This window comes from Dendrobates tinctorius, unplaced genomic scaffold (assembly GCF_039654945.1).
Source record: "Dendrobates tinctorius isolate UK_male_01 unplaced genomic scaffold, ASM3965494v1 ptg000029l, whole genome shotgun sequence".
In the NCBI taxonomy this organism is placed as follows: Eukaryota; Metazoa; Chordata; class Amphibia; order Anura; family Dendrobatidae; genus Dendrobates; species Dendrobates tinctorius.
In genome coordinates, this window is record NW_027361697.1 from 42,099,245 (window position 1) to 42,125,605 (window position 26,361).

Sequence of the window (26,361 nt, forward strand, 5' to 3'; positions counted from 1 at the left end):
CCTTCATACAATAAACTAACACCTTTTAGTGCTGTCACGGGACAGTTGGGGAAAACAGGTGACGTGGAACCAGGGCCTCTGAACTGCTAAGGCTAAGGGGGTCCTGACTTTCCTTAACTTGGGGTACACTTAATGGTAGTGAGGCCCAAGTCCCTGACCTGTCCCTATGTCCTGTTTAGCCCTGAGCTAAATCCCCAACCCCCTCCCCAGGAGGTGAGACAGGGAATAAGTGAGCTACACAAAAAGCAAAGGAAAGATCCAACAGACAGGGTAAAACAAAGCCACACTTAGGCCGGTTTCACATTTGCTCTTTATAGTGCTGCGACGGCCTGCGCACGGCTGCCGCTAAGCCCCGCCCCATCCGGTCATCGCCGCCTACTAGCGCACATGGGCGCTTGCGATCTGCGCACGGCGCACCTTCAAAAGTGCGCATCGCACGGCAAAATCCTGCTAGCGCACTTCCAGCGCACGACCTGCGCACCCTATGCTAAAGATAGGGTGCGCAGATCGCAAGCGCCCATGTGCGCTAGTAGGCGGCGATGACCGGATGGGGCGGGCAGGGAGCCGGCAGGGGGTGGGGCTTAGCGGCGGCCGTGCGCAGGCCGTCGCAGCGCTATAAAGCGCAAATGTGAAACCGGCCTTAGCTTGCTCCGCTGCAATGCTCCAGGACAGCAGAGTTAGCCACTTGAAAACAGCATACAACTGAAGCACCACAGAACTCTGCCAGCTCCTGCACTCCAGCTAGGCTGGTCTCCAAAGAGATTTTAATATGCCTTAATAAAATAATTTTAATAAATGCTGTGTCTATGCCTCTATATCCCTGTTTATGTGTGGGGATGTTGTTTAAATTAACCCCCGATGGCCTGAAAGGAAAAAGGGTTGTGTTGTGAGTTCATTTTCCCCTTCACTACTGAGGCCCAAGGAACTCCCTCTTCTGGTAGAGAAAGGTAGTGAGCCTGATTATCAAACACCTGAGTTTGATGATGATGACTGGCTGAGTGGAGTTACTGACTGGATATAAGGCTGCCGACGCCCTTCTGCCCTGCGGGTGATTTCTCTGTGCGATCCTTGGAGACCAGTCTGAATTCCTGCTCTTCTAAAGCTAAGTTTTCTGCTCGGCTTTTTGCATTGATGCTTTGACTTTGTTTTGCTTTGTTTTTCTGGATTTCTGCCATTCCCTGCTGGGGTGAGCTGAATTCCTTTAGCTCTGTCTTCTGAAAATACCTGAGTGCTGATTTAGTTTTTGAAGCCTAGCTGCTTCAGGGTCTTTTTCCATATCAGCTGTTGGCTTATGTCTTTGATAGGGTTTTGGCAGATTGCAGACAGCAACCTTCCTTTCCTTTTCTGTTTAGTTAGCTTGGGCCCCATCGTTTGCTCAGCCTATCTTTCTATCTGTGTGAGTGTTTTTTCATCTTGCTTCACCGTCATTATATGTTGGGGGCTGCCTTTTACTTTGGGGTCTGCTCTGGGGCAGTTTAGATTTCCTTTTCTGTCTTTAGGCTATTTAGCGCTCCGGCTGTGATCGAGGGGTCTATGGCATCGTAGGAACCCCCCACGGCTACTGCTAGTTGTGTTGATAGGTTCAGGGGTCTGCAATCTGATAGTTGCCAACTTCTCTGGTTTTCTGGACGTAGCTTCTATTTTTGTGTCTGCCTCCTATGGTGACTCAATCATAACAGAATCACCCGCCATACCGCAGATCCTAGGGTACTCAATAGCAGGAAAGAATTGTATAAAAAAAAAAGTGTGTATATTTTTTCCTCTATATCTCTGAGGCCGTAGGGGGAATTTTTTTTTCTCTCAATGGAGATAAAGCAATTGTCTGATCGTGTGGAGCAGCTCGCTGCAGAAGTGCGGGGAATTTCCGCCTACCTTGCTCATTCACATGCTGCTGAACCAAAGATTCCTACACCTGATGTATTTTTTGGGGATCGGTCTAAATTTTTGAATTTCAAAAATAATTGTAAATTATTTTTTGCCTTGAAGCCTAACTCGTCAGGGAGCTCCGCGCAGCAGGTTAAAATTGTCATCTCTTTGCTGCATGGCGATCCCCAGGATTGGGAGTTTTCTTTGAAACCAGATGATCCTATTCTGACTAATGTGAACGCATTTTTTCAGGCCTTGGGGTTGTTGTATGATGAACCTAATGCCATTGATCAGGCTAAAAAGACCCTGCTGGCATTGAACCAGGGTCGTGATTCTGCAGAATTGTACTGTCAAAAATTCCGAAAGTGGGCAGTACTTACTACCTGGAACGATAATGCCTTGGCTGCTCTCTTTCGGAAGGGGTTGTCAGAAGCCGTAAAAGATACTATGGTGGGATTTCCTGTTCCCTCTGGTCTTGACGATTCTATGTCATTAGCCATTCAGGTTGATCGGCGTTTGCGCGACCGCAAAGCTGCACGAGAGGTGTTGCCACCTGTTGAACAAATGTCTGAGCCTATGCAATTTGATAGAGTTTTTTCCAGAGAGCAGCGTCAGGAGTTCAAAAGGTGTAATAAGTTGTGTTTTTTCTGTGGAGATGCCTCGCATATTATTTCTGTCTGTCCTAAACGAGAGAAACGCTTTGCACACACGTTTTCTGTTGGTGGTGTTCAACCTAAGTTTCTTCTGGCTATTACGCTGATCTGCTCCCTGTCCACATTTTCCGCCAAGGCTTTTGTGGATTCGGGAGCAGCCCTAAACCTAATGGACTTGGATTTTGCTAAACGTTGTGGATTTCCTATCACACCTCTGCAGACGCCTATCCCTTTGAGGGGGATTGATGCTACTCCTTTGGCTAAAAATAAACCTCAGTTTTGGACCCAGGTGGTAATGCGGGTCGCCCCAGACCATCAAGAAAATTGCAGATTTTTGGTGTTGCATAATCTGCATGATACTATTGTTCTGGGGTTTCCCTGGTTACAAATTCATAATCCAGTTTTGGATTGGAAATCTGTGTCTGTGGTGAGTTGGGGTTGTCGGTGTGCCTTTAGTGAGGCTCCGGTGTTTTCCACCTCTCCTCAGTCGCATGATGTTCCTGATTATTTGGCGGACTTTTATGATGTATTTAGTGAGAATGAGTCTGCGTCTCTGCCTCCTCATAGGAGTTATGACTGTGCAATTGAACTGAGCCCGGGGTGTAAATTTCCCAAGGGTCGGCTCTTCAATTTATCTGTACCCGAGCACGAGGCTATGCGATCCTATATTAAGGAGGCGTTGGAGAAGGGTCATATTAGACCATCCTCGTCACCCTTAGGTGCCGGTTTTTTTTTGTAGCCAAAAAGGATGGATCATTAAGACCTTGTATTGATTATCGTGCCCTCAACAAAATTACTGTTAAATATCAGTATCCGTTACCCCTGATTTCTGATCTATTCTCCAGAGTTAAAGGTGCTTGCTGGTTTACCAAGCTTGACCTCAGGGGGGCGTATAATCTTATTCGCATTAAGCATGGGGATGAATGGAAGACGGCGTTTAATACTCCGGAGGGACATTTTGAGTACCTGGTGATGCCTTTTGGGCTCACTAATGCCCCTTCTGTCTTCCAGTGCTTCATGAACGATATTTTCCGAGATTTTGTCGATAAATTTTTGATTATCTATCTGGATTATATTTTGATCTTCTCCAAGGATTGGGATTCTCATGTGGAACATATTCGGACTGTGTTCCGGATCTTGAGGGAGAATTCCCTGTATGTCAAAGGATCTAAATGCCTTTTTGGAGTACAGAGGATTTCTTTTTTGGGATTTATTTTGTCCCTGTCTACTATTGAAATGGACCCGGCCAATGTACAGGCCATTTACGATTGGGGTCAGCCCACTTCTTTGAAGGCCCTCCAGAAGTTTTTGGGTTTTGCTAATTTTTATCGGAAATTTATAGCAAAATTTTCTAGTATTGCCAAGCCATTGACTGATTTGACTAAGAAGGGTGCTGATGTGTTAAATTGGTCTCCGGAGGCTGTTTCTTCCTTTCAGGAGCTGAAGCGAAGATTCACCTCGGCCCCGGTTTTGCGGCAACCTGATGTCTCACTTCCGTTCCAGGTAGAGGTGGATGCTTCTGAGATTGGGGCAGGAGCTGTTTTGTCCCAAAAGGATCCTGTAACATCTAAAATGAATCCCTGTGCTTTCTTTTCCCGAAAGTTCTCTCCATCTGAACGTAACTATGATGTGGGGAATCGGGAACTGTTGGCCATGAAATGGGCATTTGAGGAGTGGAGACATTGTTTGGAGGGAGCTAAGCATCAAGTCGTGGTCCTCACTGACCACAAGAATTTGATTTACCTAGAGTCGGCTAAGCGCTTGAACCCTAGACAGGCTAGGTGGGCCTTGTTTTTTACACGTTTTGATTTTGTGGTTTCTTTTCTTCCTGGAACTAAGAATGTCAAGGCAGACGCCCTCTCTAGGAGCTTCTTTGCTGATTCTCCTGTGGTGACCAAGCCTGCTACCATCTTAGGCGAAGGGGTGGTTCTTTCTGCCATCTCGCCCGATTTGAGGCGTGCTCTGGAAGAGTTCCAGGAGGACAAACCTGAGCATTGTCCCAGTGGAAAGTTGTATGTTCCTGACCAGTGGAAGAAGAGAGTGATGTCTGAAGTTCTTTGCTCTGCTTTGGCTGGTCATCCAGGTATTTTTGGTACTAGAGATCTGGTGAGTCGGTCTTTTTGGTGGCCCTCCTTGTCTCGTGATGTCAGGAATTTTGTGCAGTCCTGTGGGACGTGCTCCCGGTCTAAATCGTGTTCTTGCTCTAGTGGGTTGTTGATGCCTTTGCCTGTCCCCAAGAGGCCATGGACCCATATTTCAATGGATTTCATCTCTGATATGCCTGTCTCTCAAAGGATGACTGTTATTTGGGTGATTTGTGATAGGTTCTCTAAGATGGTTCATCTTGTACCAGTCCCTAAGTTGCCGTCTTCCTCTGAGTTGGTGCCCCTGTTTTTACAACAGGTGGTTCGCTTGCACGGGATTCCTGAGAACATTGTATCTGACAGAGGAGTCCACTTTGTGTCTAGATTTTGGAGAACTTTCTGTTCCAAGCTGGGAATTCAGTTGTCCTTCTCCTCTGCTTTTCACCCTCAGACCAATGGGCAGACAGAGAGAACAAACCAGACCTTGGAGTCATATTTGAGATGTTTTATGTCTGCTGATCAGGATGATTGGGTTTCATTTTTGCCCTTGGCCGAATTTGCTTTAAATAATAGAGCTAGTTCTGCCACCTTGATGTCACCTTTTTTTTGTAACTTTGGGTTTCATCCTCGATTTTCTTCAGGGCAGGTGGAGCCCTCTGCCTGCCCAGGTGTTGACACTGTGGTGGAGAGAATGCACCAGATCTGGGACCAAGTGGTGGATAAGTTATCTCTCTCCCAGGAAAAGGCCCAGCGGTTTTCCAACCGACATAGGACCATTGGTCCCCAGTTTAAGGTTGGTGATATGGTGTGGTTATCATCAAAAAATATTGCTATGAAGGTGGCTTCTCCTAAGTTTAAGCCTAGATTCATTGGACCTTACACGATTTTGGAGATTATTAATCCGGTCTCTTTTCGTTTGGCTCTTCCTGTCACATTTAAAATCCATAATGTGTTCCATAAATCTTTGTTGAAGAGGTTTGTTGAACATGTTGTTCCGGGGGTGGCACCTCCAGACCCCGTATTGGTTGAAGGTAACATGGAATATGAGGTAGAGAAAGTACTGGATTCCCGTTTGGCTAGACGGAGACTCCAGTATTTGGTTAAGTGGAAGGGTTATGGTCAGGAGGATAATTCCTGGGTCTCTGCCTCTGATATTCATGCCAAAAGATTGGTGCGTGCCTTTCATCGGGCTCACCCTGATCGCCCTGGTGGCGTGGTTGAGGGTTCGGTGACCCCTCCTCAAGGGGGAGGTACTGTTGTGAGTTCATTTTCCCCTTCACTACTGAGGCCCGAGGAACTCCCTTTTCTGGTAGAGAAAGGTAGTGAGCCTGATTATCAAACACCTGAGTTTGATGATGATGACTGGCTGAGTGGAGTTACTGACTGGATATAAGACTGCCGACGCCCTTCTGCCCTGCGGGTGATTTCTCTGTGCGATCCTTGGAGACCAGTCTGAATTCCTGCTCTTCTAAAGCTAAGTTTTCTGCTAGGCTTTTTTCATTGATGCTTTGACTTTGTTTTGCTTTGTTTTTCTGGATTTCTGCCATTCCCTGCTGGGGTGAGCTGAATTCCTTTAGCTCTGTCTTCTGAAAATACCTGAGTGCTGATTTAGTTTTTGAAGCCTAGCTGCTTCAGGGTCTTTTTCCATATCAGCTGTTGGCTTATGTCTTTGATAGGGTTTTGGCAGATTGCAGACAGCAACCTTCCTTTCCTTTTCTGTTTAGTTAGCTTGGGCCCCATCGTTTGCTCAGCCTATCTTTCTATCTGTGTGAGTGTTTTTTCATCTTGCTTCACCGTCATTATATGTTGGGGGCTGCCTTTTACTTTGGGGTCTGCTCTGGGGCAGTTTAGATTTCCTTTTCTGTCTTTAGGCTATTTAGCGCTCCGGCTGTGATCGAGGGGTCTATGGCATCGTAGGAACCCCCCACGGCTACTGCTAGTTGTGTTGATAGGTTCAGGGGTCTGCAATCTGATAGTTGCCAACTTCTCTGGTTTTCTGGACGTAGCTTCTATTTTTGTGTCTGCCTCCTACGGTGACTCAATCATAACAGGGTTCTATATGAGGATCCGGATCTGACATCGATCCAAAAATGGATCGTGACAAGTGCCTATCAAGTAAGAGTCAGTGATAAGTGGTCACAAAGGAGCGCTTAGGAAGCAACCCAGGGGCAGACAAGGATGTCAGTTCTCCACCGCAGCTCCAGCCGAAAACCTCCAATGCAGGATAGTAGCAATGAGAAAATGGAAAACGGTCTTAGGAGCGCAGGAAAGTGGAATCCACCTGATGAAGACGGATCCTCTGTCGAAACGCGTTGTGGTTTAAACCCATCTCTTGTCTGAGTCTCTTTCCTGCGCTCCTAAGACCGTTTTCCATTTTCTCAAGTGCCTATCAAGTGGCATTAAAGTGTTTAACCTTATTAAACCTATTAAATTATTAGATAATTTTCAAAAAATGAAGTGGGGTTCCTTATCTACTATATAATCGTCTAATTCTGTCTGTCTGGAACAGAAATCTCGCGTCGCTGATTGGTCACTCCCAGCCGGCCGCGACCAATCAGCGACAGGCGCAGTCTGGCCGCGAATTGGCGCGGCATTCGAACAACACGCCACCGCTACTGTCGGGAGATCTGCAGTGATAGCCACTGATCTCCCGACGGTTGCTGCGGGTCATCTCCTGCCGCACGGAGGGCAGCGGCGACGCAGCCGGGAGATGACCGGCGCAGCGCTCAATGTGCGGATGGTACGCAGGGTCCAGAGGAGAGGAGACTCTCCTTCAGGCCCTGGGTACCATAAACCTGTAAAAAATAGAATTAAAATAAAAAATAGTGATATACTTCCGACGGCCCCCGGACTCTTTCCCTCCTCTCACCATGCGCCTGGCATCTTCCGGTCCCAGTAATGCTTTGCGCGAAAGACCGCTGATGAAGTCGCACTCTCGTGAGAGTGACGTCATCTCCAATCCTTTGCGCTAAGCATTACTGGGACCGGAAGATGTCGGGAGCGTGGAGAGGAGATTGGGGGCTGTCAGAAGGTGAGTATATCTCTCTGTTTGTAACAGAAATCCCGCATGCATCGGGCTTCCATCTAGTATTTTTAATAACCAGCTATGGGAAATCAGATAGCTTTGGGCTTATATTATCAAGTTGGGAAGGGGCCAATAACCATGGACCTTCCCAGCCTATTAATTTCACATAACGGCTGTCTGCTTGGCCTTTGCTGGTTATAAAAAATGAGGGAGGGGGCCCTTTAAAATGATATGAGTTCCCCCTTATTTTTGATAACTAGGAAAGACAAAGCAGATGGCTGTGAGCTGATATCAGGCTAGGAAGATCCATGGTTATTTCACCTTTCCCAGCCTAAAAATACCAGCCCGCAGCCGCTGCAAAATTGATGCATCCGTTAGATGCTTCAATTCTGGTGCTTTGCCTTGGCTCTTTCCAATTGTCCAATTGCCCTGGTGCGGTGGCAATCGGGGTAATTGTTTATGGGGTTGATGTCAGCTTTGTAATGTCCGCTGGCATCAAGCCCAGGGGTAATGGAGAGGCTTCTATCAGACACGCCCATTACTAACCCAGTAATCACAAATAAACACACAGAAAAAATAGTTTATTTTTAACCCCTTAATGGCCAGAGGTATTTTTGTTTTTGCATTTTCATTTTTTGCTCCCTTCCCAGAGCCATAACTTTTTTATTTTTTGGTTAAAATGGCCATGTGAGGGCTTGTTTTTGGCGGAACGAGTTGTACTTTTGAACAACACCATTATCTTATACTCGAAAACGGGAAAAATAATTCCAAGTGCAGTGAAATTGCAAAAAAAGTGCAATCCCACACATGTTTTTTGTTTTGCTTTTTTACTAGGTTCACTAAATGCTGAAACGGACCTGCCATTCTGATTCTGCAGGATGTTACAAGTTCATAGACACCACACATGTCTAGGTTCTTTTTTATCTAAGTGGTGAAAAAAAATTCCAAACTTTGTTAAAAAAAAAATTGCACCATTTTCTGATACCCATAGCGTCTCCATTTTTCGTGATCTGCATTTTAGTGCAGATACGAATTTTTGATCACCCGTTATTGCATTTTAATGCAATGTGGCGGCAACCAAAAAAATGTAATTGTGGCTTTTTGATTTTTTTTTCTTGTTACGCTGTTTAGCGATAAGGTTAATCCTTTTTTATTGCTAGATTCTGAACAAGACGATACCAAATATGTCTATGTTTGATTTTTTTATTGTCTTATTTTGACTGGGGCGTAAGGGGGGTGATTTGAACTTTTATATTTTTTAGTGTTTTTATATTTTTAAACTTTTGGCACGCTTCAATAGTCTCCTTGGGAGACTAGAAGCTGCACTTGTCCGATCGTCTCTGCTGCATACAGGCAATGATCAGATCGCCTGTATGTAGCAGAATACTTCACTTGTTCTGAGCGACGACTACCGGGCGGTACTCATAGCAATCCGGCAGTGACAACCATAGAGGTCTCCAGGAGACCTCTGCTTGTCATGACAACCCATCGGTGACCAAAACAGCTGACATGTGCCGGGAAAGATGGCTCACCTCCGGAGCCCACATCAAAGGGAGGGAGTCCGACATCAGCGTAAATTTACTCCCGATGTCAGAAAGGGGTTAAAAACATTTTTTAAAATATGAAAATCTGACGTAATCCAGCGAATCTGAAGTAGTCCAAAAATGAGAACCTGAAAGCTATAAAAAAAAAACAGTTAATGAAATAAAAACAAGAAACATTCCCTTTTTCAACAATTTATTATGAAAAAAAAATCTCCGCAGCTCCGACGAAATCCATTGGGGTTCCCAAGACGTCTAGCGATTCTGTAAAGCAACTTATGGAGCGTTACTCTGAGAATGAAGTTTCATAGGTCACTCCCACTCATTTCTCACGCTCTATGATATCAGTAACTCAGTAGCGTCATCGTGCGTGAGAAATAACCGGGAGTGACCTATGGTTGCAGTACTGAATCAGGGCTGCCAACTTCCGCGAGACCCAGTGGCTTTGAACTGCGGTGACAGTAACTAGACCATTCATCATAATCGCCAAGAATCATTTTAAGATTTTGGTGTGTGGGGTATCTGCTCTATGCTGTTTGTACAAATAATTATTTTTGGAGGCAGTTATTGTGGTTTACGGCTCCATGACTTGATATGTATGGGCAATAGCAAAACTCAATGGACATGCAAAGTGGGTTGGCTATAGTGAATTTATCAGACTTTTTTTTAACCTGGGATAACTGGCGGTGGTGGTGTCCATCGAGAGCGGACTGATGACATGATGAATGATGCCACCTTATAAACCAGCAGTCTGCATTACTGTGACGTCTATGACCATTGTATGCCTTTAAGGGTGGTGGCCCCCTCTTCCAATCCTGTATTTCCTATTTATGACTGTGTGCTCTTTAATAATGTTCTGTAATGTAATCTGTATCATAGGTCTACTGCATGTTACCCTGGAATATAGTTGGAAAAAAAGTCCATATAAGTGGAACATTATCTTCAACAAACTCATCACTAGAAACAATGTTTCAGGAAAGCTCAGGACATAAACAAAGAGTGGAAGGGAGGTGACATGGAGAGTGACGAGAGTACGGCTTCCTGTCTGCTAGCCATACAATGCTCTGAATAATCTGTATGCCACTGGAAAGTGGCCAGCTGGAGAAAACACTCTACAATCCGTGCTTCATTAGATGAAAGTCAGCAAAACTATAGATAGATAGATAGATAGATAGATAGGTAGCTAATATGTCACAGATTTTGCTGTAAATTTGCTGCAAATCTTTGGTACTGGTGTCACCGTTGGACATCTGATTTCAAAGAGAAGTAAGCATGTGTCTTTGATGTGCTGCACTAAGTTTCCTCGGAGGACAGTTGTGTCTACAGTTCAAAATTATGCCCTTTTCTTGGCGCTTCTTCACAAGCAATTAAAGGGAACCTGTCAGCAGGATTGTGCACAGTAACCTACAGACAGTGTCAGGTCGGTGCCATTATACTGATTAAAATGATACCTGGGTTGATGAAATCTGTCTTGTGGTTTAATCTTTATTTTCAGATTCTCATTCCGTGAGGCGGCCTGGGGGAGGGGGTCTGTATGTGGGCTGCAGCATGATCACATCTATAATATGCATTACATTATTTTATTTAGTGATAAACATTCTTAAAAAAGAAAAAAAAAAATTCTGGCTCAAAATGGCACTGGCCGCACCTGCCCAGTAGCATCTATCAGATCGCTACTGTGCAAGCGCAGCCAGTACCATTTTGAGACAGAAACTTTTTTTAGAATAAAAATAATATATTATTATTTAAGGCATATTATAGATGCGATCATGCTGCAGTGCAGGTGCCGCCGCCTGCCTGCTGAATGTGTTTTTTTTTCCAATATATATTATGGTCAGTATGTATAGAATCATAGAATCGTAGAGTTGGAAGGGACCTCCTGGGCCATCTGGTCCAACCCCCTGCTCAAAGCAGGATTCGCTAAATCATCCCAGTCAGATGTCTGTCCAGCCTCTGTTTGAAGACTTCCATTGAAGGAGAACTCACCACTTCTCGTGGCAGCCTGTTCCACTCATTGATCACTCTAACTGTCAAAAAGTTTTTTCTAATATCTAATCTGTGTCTCCTCCCATTCAGTTTCATCCCATTGCTTCTAGTCTTTCCTTGTGCAAATGAGAATAAAGTTGATCCTTCTACAATGTGACAGCCCTTTAGATATTTGTAGACAGCTATTAAGTCTCCTCTCAGTCTTCTCTTTTGCAAACTAAACATTCCCAAATCCTGCAACCTTTCCTCATAAGACAGGGTATGCAGACCGGTCACCATTCTGGTCGCTCTTTTCTGAACTTGCTCCAGTTTGTTGATGTCTTTTTTAAAATGTGGTGCCCAAAACTGGACACAATATTCCAGATGAGGTCTGACCAAAGAGGAGTAGCGGGAAATAATGACTTCACGAGATCTAGACTGTATGCTTCTGTTAATACATCCTAGAATTGCATTTGCCTTTTTTGCTGCTGCATCACACTGTTGACTCATAATCAGTCTGTGATCTATTAGTATACCCAAGTCTTTTTCACATGTGCTGTCACTTAGCCCTATTCCTCCCATTCTATATATGCTTTTTTCTTTTTTATTGCCCAGATGTAGTACTTTGTATAATAGGGGGCAGATCAGTGAGGAATCCGTGACCTGTCATAAGCCATCAGTATGAATAGCTAACCAAAGCACCATAAAAAGGCCCCCCCACAGCCCTGCCCGAAGCACGAGAATCTCATTAACCAAAAACTGAAAATAAAGATTAAACAATAACCACAAGACAGATTTCATCACCAGGTATTATTTTAATCAGTATAACGGCGCCAACCTGACACTGTCTGTAGGTTACTGTGCACAATCCTGCTGACAGGTTCCCTTTAATCCCTTTCTGACATGGTCTGTAATAATACATCCCTGCTCCCTGGTACTTATGGACACGGGATGGATTATTCAGTCCACACAATTGTGCATGCACACAGGCTTTGCACGCGCGATTGCGACCTGGTGTCAGCTGATTCTGACAGCTAACACCCAGCACTAAGTGCTAGGAGTGGTCTCGCACAACTCCTGACACTTTAACCCCCTAAATGCTGTGATCAAACTTGATTGCAGCTTTTCCTGAGCCAGCAGAGGGATGACAGCCTCTCTGCCCTTGTATCGGAGACCCCGCAGCTTCATCGAGGGGTCCCGATCGTTGCCATGGTGACCCGATGTTGTCATGACAACATCCGGGTCACCAGAGCTAGTAAAGTTGCTACATCATGCTCAGCAAATTTATCTGTCAGTGCAGAGCTGAGAGTTTGTACAGCACAGGGAGGCTGCTGCATCCCCATGCTATGTAAGCGATCAGCCTGCAAAAAATGAAAGCTCCATAGTGGGACAAAGTAAAAAAAGTTTAAAAAAATGTTTTAACTAATTGTAAAAATATTTAAAAAAAAGTAAAAATAAAAAAATCGCCGTGTCCGGAACGACCTGACCTATAAAACTGTACAACTAGTTAACCCCTTTAGTGAACACCATAAAAAAACAAGGCAAAAAATAATGCTTTATCAACATACCGCTGAACAAAAAGAGGAATAAAACGCAATAAAAAAAGGTGGATATAAATAAACATGGTTTCTCTGAAAACGCCATCTTGTCTTGCAAAAAACAAGCTGCCATAGAACTCCATCACCAGAAAAATAAAAAAGTTATAGCTCTCAGAATAAAGCAATGCAAAAATAATTATTTTTTCTATAAGATAGTTTTTTGTTAGGGACGGCGGAACGCACTAAATATTAGTAGAAAGTGCGTTCGCCGCCCGGGGTCCACCATGCAGTAGGTGTGAAAACCGCTGCTAGACAATGGCAGACGCGCTATATGGCGGTAAAACGCGCACGGGTTAATTGCCACCCAATGTGCGCTGAGCGGACTCTGTTAACACACAGAGGCGCTGTAGGGAAAATGAAACAAACGCCGAGCCTGTTAGCTTCACAGGTCTCAGCTGGATTGCACGCACGGTATACGGTCACAGGACACGGCCCAAGACTGAGGTCGGTGTCCGTCTAGACCTACCGTGCGTGTGGCGTCGCTACCACGGACGCCGGTAAGTGCTGGTAACTGCAGCGCGGCGGTAACTACTGCCGCTATACGATAGTGCCGTGAGGTGTGACACCATCGGACGCTAGTGTAGTGGTGCGGTATGCACTGTGGCCTGTAGCTTGCCACTGACTGGCGCTGACTATCTCTCTAGTTCCCTATCCACATATGTAATATCAGAGGGAGGGGAATCTTAATGAGTCAGTCACCAGAATCATACATCCATCACCATTCACACATAGCAAGTATAGTCTATACTAGCACATGGCTGAGCGTCCATGCGGGCCTTTTATAGCCATGCGCTTCCGGGACCTTCCAGACCTCTGAGATGGGCCAATCAGATCAGGAGAAGGACCTGAGCACATGTCTCCCGATCTCCACTGGGAGATCGTCTAGTGGGCATGCCCAGTAGCGCGGCAAGAGGACTTAGCCTCTGGAGTGGTTTCCTGCAAAGCAGGTTGCGCTACCATTGCTGGTCCAGAGGTGGCAGCAACATCCAGACCCAGAGAGCTGATCTGAGCAGGGCACCTGGATCACCGAGATTGCTGTGCAGGTCCCTGAATGGTTGGAAAGGAATGGGAGACCACTGGATGTATGACTCTGGATTCCTGCTGTGCAGCTGCAGGAACCTAATGCCTAACATTACACCACCCCCATCCAAGCCTCGCTATGCTCAAAGGCTGCGATCAGGAGCGGAGCGTGGATGTCATGCACAATCCTGCGTCCCACAATGGCGTTAACCTCAAACTCATCCGAAGACAAGTCTGATGACCCGGCAGACGACTCAGAGAACCGGGCCATGTGAACAGGTTTGAGAAGGGACACATGGAAAACGTCAGAAATGGCTAAATGTGGAGGAAGAGCCAGGCGGTAGACCACCGAGCTGATTCGCTCGAGAACCTTAAAAGGTCCAATGTATCGCGGCGCAAACTTGGTGGACTCGGCCTGCAGCTTGATGTTTCGAGCAGAGAGCCACACCAAGTTGCCGGGGGAAAAGGTTGGAGCGTGTCGGCGGATGCCCTCATTCTTTCTTTAGAGGCTCGAATAGCATCCTGAGTGCGATCCCAAATGTCGTGAGCCTCCACTGCCCAGTCTGCTACCCTGGAGTCAGCGGAGGACACTGGCATCGGGACAGGGACGCGCGGATGCTGGCCGTAATTTAGAAGGAACGGCGTCTGACCAGTGGAATCAGCCACTGCATTATTCAGGGCAAATTCAGCCCATGGTAGCAAGGATGCCCAGTCATCCTGCCTGGCAGAGACGAAAAGGCCGCAGGTACGTGACCAAGGTTTGGTTGGCTCTCTCAACCAAGCCGTTCGTCTCGGGATGGTAAGCGGAGGACAGGTTTAGCTCAATGCTGAGTAGGCTGCAGAGCTCCCTCCAAAACCGGGACGCGAACTGGGGTCCTCGGGCACTAATAATTTTGTCCGGCATGCCATGCAGACGGAATACATGTTTTATGAACAGTGTGGCAAGCCCGCGAGAGTAAGGCAACCACGCGAGTGGCACCAGATGCACCATTTTAGAAAAATGGTCGGTGACCACCCAGATGACCGTACTGCCACCAGACTTGGGCAGGCCAACCACAAAATCCATGCCAACCATCTCCCAAGGTCTATCCGCCACCGGCAGAGGATACAATAACCCAGCCGGCATCTGTCTAGAGGACCTGTTCCGCGCACACGAGACGCATGCTTGTATGTATTCCTGGATTGCCGAGATTGCTGTGCAGGTCCCTGAGTGGTCGGAAAGGAATGGGAGACTGCTGGATGTATGGCTCTGGATTCCTGCTGTGCAGCTGCAGGAACCCGATGCCTAACAGTTTTTATTGTGTAAAAGCACCAAAACATAAAATAAACTATATAATTGGGGTATCGCTGTAATCGTACTGACCCATAGAATAAAGCTGCCTTACCAATTTTACCATACACAGAATGACATAAAACTCTCCCCCCAATAATTCCTGAATTGTTGATTTTTGTTCACTCTGCCTCCCAAAAATCAGAATAGAAAGCGATCAAAAAATGTCATGTGTCTGAAAATGGTACCAATAAAAACGTCATCTTGTTCCTCAAAAAACAAGACCTCACATGACAGTGAGGGCCAAAATATGGAAAAATTATAGCTCTCAAAATATGGTGATGCAAAAAACTAGTTTTTGCAATAAAAAGCATCTTTTAGTGTGTGACAGCTGCCAAACATAAAAACCGGATATAAATCTGTACTCGCTGTAATCGTACCGACCCAAAGAATAAAGTCGCCTAATCATTTATCCCGCATGGGGAACGGAGTAAAAAATAAATAAAACCAATCATTCACCTTCTGTTTATTTTTTCATTCTGACTCCCAAAGATCGCAGTAAGGCTGGTTTCACACTTGCATTTTTTTGCGCTACGTTTTTGCGCATGCGTTTTTCCTATACTAAACATGGGTGCGCATTTTACGCGTTTGTATGCGCATGCGTTTTCTTGTAGTGTGCGCCCGGGCGCATAAAATGCATCCTGTTGCATTTTTTGTGCATCTGACCTGTCTCAAAAAAATGCATGCGCACGCAATGCACACAAAATTCACCCAAAAACACATTAAAATCTATGGGAGCGCTGACGTGCGCATGACTATGCGCACGTCAGCACAAAAAAACGCATGCAGTTTTTCGCAAAAAAACAAGAAAACGCATAAAAACCACATGATGCATTTTTTATGCGCGTTTGCACTGTGCACACAGCGCAGTGCAAAAAAACGCAAGTGTGAAAGTAGCCTAAGGCATTTATCCTGCACTCTGCACTGAGTGCTTACAGCAGGGTTTCTGTGTAAATCTCTGAAATATGTGATTCAGACGGAATGCTCGATGGAAGATTCCCTATAATGATCTGTGATCCGGTGGTGTCCGTCTTTTTAAGATTGCGTAAAAGTACCGTCAGCCACAGTTTTGTGCACTTATGTAAAGAAGGAGACTGCTGAACAAAGGCCAGACGGAGTTCAGAGTAACTCTTCTGCCTCATTATAGTGAATGGATCCCTCAAGGGTTTCATCTGAATCACGTCACTCAGAGATTTAGATGGAAACCGCAAAGTAAATGCTCAGCGTAGAGTAAATGTGATCCCAAACGTTATGTAAAATGTTACCAATAAAAGCTTCAACTCAATCCACAAAAAAGGCAAGCCCTCACTCAGGTCTGTCATCTGTTAACGGAAATATAGGGGGCTTCCATGTTACTGGTAGCACAAAGGCTCTGGAAAAGCTAAATGGCTCCTCACCCACCAAATAAAATTCAGCAAATTCTGCGCTCTCAAATCCAAATGACCCCCCCTCTTCTGAGCCCCACAGTGTATCTAAACCATGTATTGCGTCCACATGTTTGGCATTTCTGAAGCGATGAGAGTCCGCCTAACTTACGGGTGCATATTTCCAGAAGCACGGGCAGGCCATAACGTACTGGTGACTGCAACGTACTGGTCACTACAATGGCAATTTTCACTCAGCAACATTCATTGCTGCTTGTTTCTGGAAAATACCCATAGAGTCAAAATCGGGACTTCAACTGTAGATAAATTCCCAAAGAGGTATAATTTCCAAAATGAGGTCACTTGAGGGGAGATTCTGCTCTTCTAGCAATTAGGGGCTCAGTATATGGAGTCTGCAAACTGTTCTAGGAAAATCTGCGCTCTAGGAGGCAAATAGCGCCTCATGGGCTCTCCCAGTGGGTCATGGCACCTGCAAGCCATAGCAGTAAAATCTGGCGCTTCTGCCTTCTGAGCTTTGCACTGTGCCTGAAAAATATTTCCCGATTACATGTAGAGTATTGGTACACTCAGGAAAAAATGGGCCGCAGCTTGTTGTAAAAAAGAATTAATTTTAGCCCTTAGAAAAATTAAAAACTTAGGGCTAAAACAACATTTTAGTGGTAAAAATGTAATTTATTCTTTCTTCACCGATCAATGGTATAAAATTCTGAGAGGCACATGTGGTATCAATATGATCACTGCAAATTAGATGAATTTATTTGGGAGTGTAGTTTGTAAAATGAGTTTACATATAGGGGTTTCTGATGTTCTGGCACCTCAGGGGCTCTGCCAATGTGACATGGCACCCTCAAACCAGTCCAGCAAAATCTGAACTTTAATATGGCACCTCTTCCCATCTGAGCTTTGCATTGTGCCTCAAAGTAGTATTCCCCTGCATATAGGGTATCGGTGTACTCAGGAGAAATTGCACAACAAATTGTATGGTACAGTTTCTCCTGTTACCTTATGAAAATGCAAAATTTGGGGCTAAAATAGCATTTTTGTGAGGAAAATGTGATTTTATTTTTTTCAATGCTCAACATTACAAATTTCTGTGAAGTACCTGGGGGTTCAAGGTGCTCCCCACACATCTAAATACATTCCTTGAGTGGTTTAGTTTCCAAAATGGGGTCATTTGTTGGGGTTTTACACTGTTTAGGCACATCAGGGGCTCTCCAAACGGGACATGAAGTCCGCTAATGATTCCAGGAAATTTTACATTCAAAAAGTAAAATGACGCTCCTACCCTTCCGAGCCCTAACACGCACCCAAACAGTAGTTTTCTCCCTCATATTGGGTATCAGCGTACTCAGGAGAAATTGCACAAGAAATTTTATGGTGAACTTTCTCCTATTACCCTTATGAAAATGCAAAATTTGATTCTAAAATAACATTTTTGTGCTGAAATGTGATTTTATTATTTTCATGGCTCAACGTTGTAAACTTCTGTGAAGCACCTGGGGGTTCAAGGTGCTCACCACACATATAAATACATTCCTTGAGGGATCTAGTTTCCAAAATGGGATCACTTGTAGGGGGTTTCCACTGTTTAGGCACATCAGGGGCTCTCCAAACGGGACGTGAAATTTTACATTCAAAAAGTCAAATGACGCTCCTTTGCTTTCGAGCCCTGATGCGCGCCCAAACATTAGTTTTCTCCCTCATATTGGGTATCAGCGTACTCAGGAGAAATTACACAACAGATTTTGGGGTCGATTTTTTTCCTGTTACCCTTGTCAAAATAAAAAAAATTGGATCTGAAGCAAATTTTTTGTGAAGCACCCGAAGGGTTAATAAACTTTTTGAATGTGGTTTTGAGCACCTTGAAGGGTGCAGTTTTTAGAATGTTGTCACTTTTGGGTATTTTGTATCATATAGACCCCTCAAAGTGACTTCAAATGTGAGGTGGTCTCTAAAGAAGATGGTTTCGTAAATTTTGTTGGAAAAATGAGAAATCGCTGGTCAATTTGTAACCCTTATAACATCCTAACAAAAAAAAATTTTCGTTCCAAAATTGTGCTGATGTAAAGTAGACTTGTGGGAAATAACTATTTTGTGTGACATATCTCTGTGATTTAAGGGCATGAAAATTCAAAGTTTGGAAATTGCAAAATTTTCACAAAATTTCCATTTTTTCACAAATAAGCGTATTTTTCGCTTTATAAGACGCACCCCCAAATTTGGTGACGAAAAAGAGAAAAAATGTTTTTTATGTTAAATGGAGGTGTGTCTTATAATGCCAGTGTCCGTCTTTCAAATCATATACCGTATATTTCCCTCATCCTGGTATCTATATAACCCCCATCCTGGCACATTGCCCCTTTGTGCTGGCACATAACCCCCCTTCCCATCCTGGATATGGCCCCCCCGGTCACTATATGCCCCCCTGCTTGCACTCACATGGCCCCCCTCTCTCTATATGCCCCCCTGCTGGCATGCACATGGCCCCCCTCTCTCTATATGCCTCCCTGCTGGTACACACACGGCCCTCGCATCCCTATATTCCCTCCTGCTGGCATTCACACGGCCCCCCCAACCCTATATTCCCCCCTGCTGGCACACATTGTCCCCCCCGTCCCTATACCCCCTGCTGGCACACATTGTCCCCCGTCCATATATTCCCCCCTACTGGCACACATTGTCCCCCCCATCCCTATATTCCCTCCTGCTGGCAATCATGGCCCCTCATTCATATATTCCCCCCTGCTGGCACACATTGTCCCCCCGTCCCTATATTCCCCCCTGCTGTCACACATGGCCCCCGTCCCTATATTTCCTCCCTGCACATGATAAAATAATAAACAGTTAACTCACCTTCTGATGATGGCTCCTGCTCCCAGCTTCCCCCGTGGCTTTCCTGTGTCTGCTGACATCCTCCTGCGAGGACGCGTGCAGCTGCTGCTCATTCAGGCAGCTCATTGTAGCTGCAGGACCTTCCATGATGTGACCAATAGGACCTGCGGTCACGTGACTTGTAGTGCACACTGGGAGTCATGTGACCGCAGGTCCTATTGGTCACATCATGGAAGGTCCTGAAGCGATGAACTGCCTGAATGAACTGCTGCTGCGGCGCGGGGCCTGCAGGTGGAGGATGTCAGCAGACACAGGAAAGCCACGGGGGGAGCTGAGAGCAGGAGCCATCATCGGAAAGGTGACTATAGTGACGGGGGGAGAGTGCAGGCACATGTAATATGCACCGCTCCCCTGTCTACCAACTCGGCGCTGCTTCAGCACCGAGGTGATGGACAGAGGGTGCAGTGAATATTACATGAGCCTAATCAGCAGGAGCACAGGACCTCCCGCTATCTCTGCAGCCCGCAGCCAGCCCACCCCAGCCCCCTGACGCCACACCAGAGCCGCCCCCCCCACTCTATAGCACAGCAGCACACAGATTCACATTATAAGACACACCCCCACTTTCCCCCAAAATTTGGGGGAACAAAAGTGCGTCTTATAATCCAAAAAATACGGTAAGTCATATCAAATACATTTTACCACTATCAATAATTACAATATGTCATGAAAAAACAGTCTCAGAATCACTAATCATCCATTGAAGCATTCCAGAGTTATTACCTCATAAAGTGACAGTGGTCAGAATTGTAAAAATTGGCCTGGTCATTAATGTGCAAACCACCTTAGGGGGTAAAGGGGTTAAACAGCACATAATGAAACCCCAGTATGCTTAAATTTGTTTCCTAGGAGAGACCTTGCTGATGCAGTGTGACTACCTTGTGACTTGTTGCTGTGCTTAGTATGATCTGTGACATGAAACTGTCTTATACACACATTTTGGTAGCAGTGTTTAGGTGGTCTTCATGCAGTTTCAGACTCCCGGCGCAGATGTTTCTATTGATAATTGATTAATGATCATTGTCACCTGTTTGTTATAAATGGCTTATCGTACACTTAACTATAATCCTACAAAATCCATGACTGATGCTGTTTTGAAGGCAAATATTGATTTGACTTAGATTTCTCTTTTCTTCATTCACATAACATTTTGTTAATTCATAAAAATAAACAGTTAACACTTCTGTTTTTTAAAACATTTTTATTTTGTATCATTACTCCCACACTTGCCTAAAACTTTTGCAAAATGCTATACATGTCTAAGAAATGACAGAATAGGATTTTAGATGGCAGCCTGCTTATTGCTTCCCCACCACAGTAGAAGACGGTGTGTATGTAACCTTGTAGAACGTCACATTTCTGTAAGACCTTGTTCTCGCGGCCTTTATGTAATTTCTTTGTGGCTGTACTGAAAATAATGCAATGTATCTGATGCAATGATGGCGAACAGAACATGGTCGTCAGTGGGAGGGGAAATCACAGCACTGAACAGAACATTCCTGAAATATCTTATAGTACAAGAGTATATCACATAATGTCCAGTCCCAGCTAAAAACTGCTTGGATTAGAAATGCTCTGGATTCATGACGCACTTGTTCCCATTAAGATAAAATGCACAAATACGCCACTAAGTTATAAGTATTTATAGAGTACATATCACCAGGGCTGCATCTGCCAAGAGCCAAGGTGAGCATCTCATCTCAGGCATGGTGGGTGGTCTGTAGTGTCTGTAAGTGACCGTCAAAATTCTGCTGCTCCTCACTCTGACCTTAGACGTTGTGCAGGCAGGCAGCCGCAGTGTGTTCTGTGAGCAGGGGTGGACTGGGACAAGGGGCAGAGGGGCTTGTGCCCCCATGGCTGGTCCCCTAATTGTCGTTTAGGGCCATAATTGTAGCTGGCCCTGGTACATGGTGGACACACTTTACCACTCACGATCTTACTAACTGGAATACCGTAACTCTCTATGAGAGGGATGGGTTGTCTTTACTGTTGCTGAGATATGGGAGATATGTTTCAGGAATTAGCCTGTGAGTGCAGAGCTTCCTTTCTGTACAGTGCATGCAGTAAGCTCAGTACTGATAGGCTGACCGTATGTCTGACAGGTCTGCAGGGGGCCCGTGCGGAACCAGGGTTTAGACCATGAGGAAGATACAGAGAAGAGGGTCAGATCATGTTCCGGGGATCGACTGGTGGGGATCACAGGGCAGAGCAGGGTTAAGAAAACTGCAAGAGAGGAGTGCACATGAATTGTGAGGGGGTTGTGCTGAAGAAAGAGGAAGAATTCTGGGACTACTGGCAATGTGAAGCTATTCGCGCCGTGGCGCAACTTCCGAGTCAGAGAGTGGCACTTTATATGGAATCTTGGCGGGGCATGGCGTGCGTCAGTTGTATGTGCAGTTGTATAATTGTATGTATATATGTTATCATGTAAATATTTTATTTGATATTGTACATAGACACCATTTTATTTTCATATCTGTATTTAGGTAACTTTGAGAAAGACCACTGATGGTCGAAATGTTGTACCTTGTATTTGTATTCACTTGTCGGATTTCATAAAGCATCACTTACTTCAACATATCTCATTTGATACCATTTGTGTGCTGAATAGTGATGAGCGAGTATACTCGTTGCTCGGGTTTTCCCGAGCATGCTCGGTTGACCTCCGAGTATTTTGGCGTGCTCGGAGATTTACTTTGTGTCTGCATGATTTGCAGCTGCTGGACAACCTGAGTAAATGTGGGGGTTGCCTGTTTGTTTGGGAATTCCCACATGTATTCAGGTTGTCCAGCAGTCGTAAATCATGCAGATGCGTCGACAAAAACTAAATATCTGAGCACGCCAAAATACTCAGAGGACACCCGAGCATGCTCAGAAAAACCCGAGCAACGAGTATACTCGCTCATCACTAGTGCCGAAATAACTCCTGACTACTCAGCGACTCAGGTCATGCTTCTGAGCACAAACCTACCTTTTGGCAGTAGAGCAAAGTTACCCATTAATCTAGATTGTGAGATCTCGCAGGTTATCTCGATATCTCACTGTTCTGACAACAACAAGCGCTGCTGGTGCTTTAAAACAACAGATTCTGATCCATCCACAAGCTGCAGGTCTGAATACAGAGTAAAAACAGGGTATTGGGCTTCTGCACCAGACACCACAACATCTAATAGTAATACCAGGGATTGAATATCATCAAAACTGTAATTTATGGATTTTCCAGATTACCATGTACCCCATGCTAGTAGCATTGTGAGTTAGTGTTCAAGTGTGGGACATTGCTAATCTCTGCTACTTTGTGTCCGCAGGTGTTTGACTTCCATTTGCACCAGGCTGACATGACACAGATCTCTTCATTACATAATAACAAGAAGCTGATCCATCTGACATACCCGCTGTGGAAAGGGTAGATCAAGCATTCACACCAAACATCCAAGACGAGGGCGATTTACAATAAACACAGTTATATAGGCAGATTCCCGACAATGTTAATCTTTATTATCCTGATGTTGTAAAAATATATTTCAAAACTTGTGTCTGTGCATTTAAATGGGGTTATTACTTCTATGAAATTGTATTTGTTATAGCGGTAAAGGTGTTAAAAGGGTTGTCTGGTTAAAATAAGTTATCACTAATCCGACCACCCGGGATCAGCACCAATCAGAAGAAATTACCAGTTAGGACGATAACGCGATATCAGGCTGCACTGCTGTAATAAAGAAACCATGGGACTAAGGGAAAAAAAAAGTTGAAAAAGACGCTAGCCCAGTGTTGAAACGCGTTGTGGAAATAAATATAAACCCTTCAACTCATCTTGGTCCCAAGGATTCTTTATTACAGCAGCGCAGCCTGATATCGCGTTATCATCCAAACTGGTCAACTATCTTGGAGGAGATCATCCCCCAGCCACAAGGCAGCAGCAGCTGATATCTTCAGGTGTTCATAGGAGTTGTGCCTGCACACAATCAACTCAGGTGAGCAACCCTCATTTTACTTTACTTTGTAGCTAAAAGAGTAGCACCCGATGGCTTTGTGTGCTTTTTGTTCCCCCAAGAGCATTTATACAATCAGAAGAAATGTCCATTTTCTTTCCTGAAGGGCACTCCTATCCCCATTAGAATGGAGCGTCAATGTGCATGCCCAACAGCCACTTTATTAATGATGTGGCCATCGGACATTCTGGAAAAAGTGGCCATCAGGTGCAGGAAAAGTGTAGTACTCGGCAACCCCATAAGGAATGAATGGTGCAGCATTCGAGCTTGACACAGCACTGCATCTCCATTTTAACGGGGATAAAAGTGACCCATTCTCAGGATTCTGTGCAGATTCCAGTGCTCAAATCTCCACTTATCAGTTGCTTTTCACCTATTTTATATATAGGTGCTAACTTGTGTTCACTGCACTGGACAACCCCTATACGTTTGTCTTGATTACTAATTATTGACAGTTAAAGGCGTTCTTCAAGAATGCAATATAAGAGCCCCATTGAGCAATTAAAATACAAACCATTTCAGTCTAATGTCAGGGTGGCTGCAGTCTGAATAAACACAGCTCACGTGATCCATGTCTCAACTGACAAAGGCGCAGTATTGTAAGCACACATATCTCCATAAGCTGAGGAGAAGGGCTGTGATATCAGGAGAAATAAAGCTTTTCCTCGGCTGACTTAGCATAGAGTATTTTTTCCCCAGTCTTAAGGTACTGTCACACTAAGCGATATCTCTAGCAATATCGCTATAACTTGTGACATTATAGCAATATTGCTAGCGATATCGCTGTGTGTGATACTTACCTACAACCTGCTCCCCCGCTGGTTATCGCTGATCGCGCGAGAACGTCCAGGACTGTTTCTCGTCGTCAGCTTCCTGCGGCGCTTCCTGCTGTGACGACGAGCGACGCGCGGAGCCGGGCGGGAGGACTCAGGATCGCCTGGTGTGACAGGTAAGTAGCGACTCCCGTCCCCAGCGATGTCGCTGGTGAGATCTGCCTGTGTGGCAGCTCACTAGCGACCACTTAGCGATGCACCAGCGATCCTGACCGCGTCATATCGCTGGTCGGGATTGCTGGTACATCGCTAAGTGTGTCAGTACCTTTAGTCTTATGTGTCAGTTAGCTGAAAAGATTAATTTCTTCTGTTATCATAGCCTTTCTCTGGCATCTTATCAGCTCCTCTGACAGTTGAGACACAGGTCTCAGGAGCTTTGTTTCTTCAGACTCCAGCCCATCCTGAAACATGATTTGTCCTTGTAACCATTTGAATTACATGAGTCTTAGCAAGTGGCCATAATAATCAAGTCCTATTTTATTTAAAGTATTATTCCTATCCAATACAGAGCTAATTAAGATGTAGCAAACAATTGGTGTGAGAAAAACGTGTGCGGGGATATGAGCATTAAGCTACTGCATTGTAGAAACCATATTGTGACAATGGAACAGCACAAGCTTTTACAAGGTATAGTTAAAAAGGACCTGTCACCAGATCAAAGTGGCCAGTTTTTGCAAATTTTTATACCTGCTGCTTTTGCTTTCTTTCTATTAAATGTGGTTCCAAAAAAAGGAATACTTGGGACAATTGGAAATAAAGGAAGGGTAAAAACTGGTTACTTTTGATCTTGTGACAGGTCCTCTTTAAGGGTCACATTTGCACATGTAAGAGACAATAGACAATTTTAATAATCTTCTGTAAAAATAATAATCTTCTGTACAAAACAACTGACTACAAGTTATCTTCTGCTAGTTCCTATTTTAAGACTGGAGTTAAATGGCCTAATGTGCTAGGTGTAGAGTGTCTGAACTAGTAATTGTACCATATTGAGAATAGATTGCAAAATCATCTCGTGTTTGATGTGGTTAAAGTGTGTGTCCAAGTTAAAGAAACCTCAAGCTGAATTTTTAAAAAACTGTTTGTTCAATTTCCTAATATGTTGTCATTAGCAAAATCACTTCTGCTTAGCCAGGAGCGTTCAGAGCAGCGAGCATGGCAGCCACAAGGAAATCAGATATTAGTAATTCCCACGGACCATCATCAAACATAATTACAGTGGGGAAAAAAAGTATTTAGTCAGTCAGCAATAGTGCAAGTTCCACCACTTAAAAAGATGAGAGGCGTCTGTAATTTACATCATAGGTAGACCTCAACTATGGGAGACAAACTGAGAAAAAAAAATCCAGAAAATCACATTGTCTGTTTTTTTTTTCATTTTATTTGCATATTATGGTGGAAAATAAGTATTTGGTCAGAAACAAAATTTCATCTCAATACTTTGTGATATATCCTTTGTTGGCAATGACAGAGGTCAAACGTTTTCTGTAAGTCTTCACAAGGTTGCCACACACTGTTGTTGGTATGTTGGCCCATTCCTCCATGCAGATCTCCTCTAGAGCAGTGATGTTTTTGGCTTTTCGCTTGGCAACACGGACTTTCAACTCCCTCCAAAGGTTTTCTATAGGGCTGAGATCTGGAGACTGGCTAGGCCACTCCAGGACCTTGAAATGCTTCTTACGAAGCCACTCTTTCGTTGCCCTGGCGGTGTGCTTTGGATCATTGTCATGTTGAAAGACCCAGCCACGTTTCATCTTCAATGCCCTTGCTGATGGAAGGAGGTTTGCACTCAAAATCTCACGATACATGGCCCCATTCATTCTTTCATGTACCCGGATCAGTCATCCTGGCCCCTTTGCAGAGAAACAGCCCCAAAGCATGATGTTTCCACCAGCATGCTTTACAGTAGGTATGGTGTTTGATGGATGCAACTCAGTATTCTTTTTCCTCCAAACACGACAAGTTGTGTTTCTACCAAACAGTTCCAGTTTGGTTTCATCAGACCATAGGACATTCTCCCAAAACTCCTCTGGATCATCCAAATGCTCTCTAGCAAACTTCAGACGGGCCCGGACATGTACAGGCTTAAGCAGTGGGAAACGTCTGGCACTGCAGGATCTGAGTCCATGGTGGCGTAGTGTGTTACTTATGGTAGGCCTTGTTACATTGGTCCCAGCTCT

At 44.8% G+C, this 26,361-nt stretch overlaps 1 protein-coding gene across 2 annotated transcripts in view; it reads left to right on the forward strand.

Annotated features, from left to right (window-relative positions):
- Positions 1 to 25,399, forward strand: part of LOC141085975 (uncharacterized oxidoreductase ZK1290.5-like) — a 187,328-nt gene extending 161,929 nt beyond the window's left edge. For both annotated transcript variants that reach the window (XM_073571667.1, XM_073571665.1), the window contains one exon: positions 22,668 to 25,399. Coding sequence is in view for 1 of the 2 variants with exons in the window: in XM_073571665.1 (XP_073427766.1) it covers positions 22,668 to 22,769 (102 nt within the window). In the remaining variant the exon portion in view is untranslated. The remainder of the gene's footprint in view (positions 1 to 22,667) is intronic.
- The last annotated feature ends 962 nt before the right edge of the window (positions 25,400 to 26,361 follow it).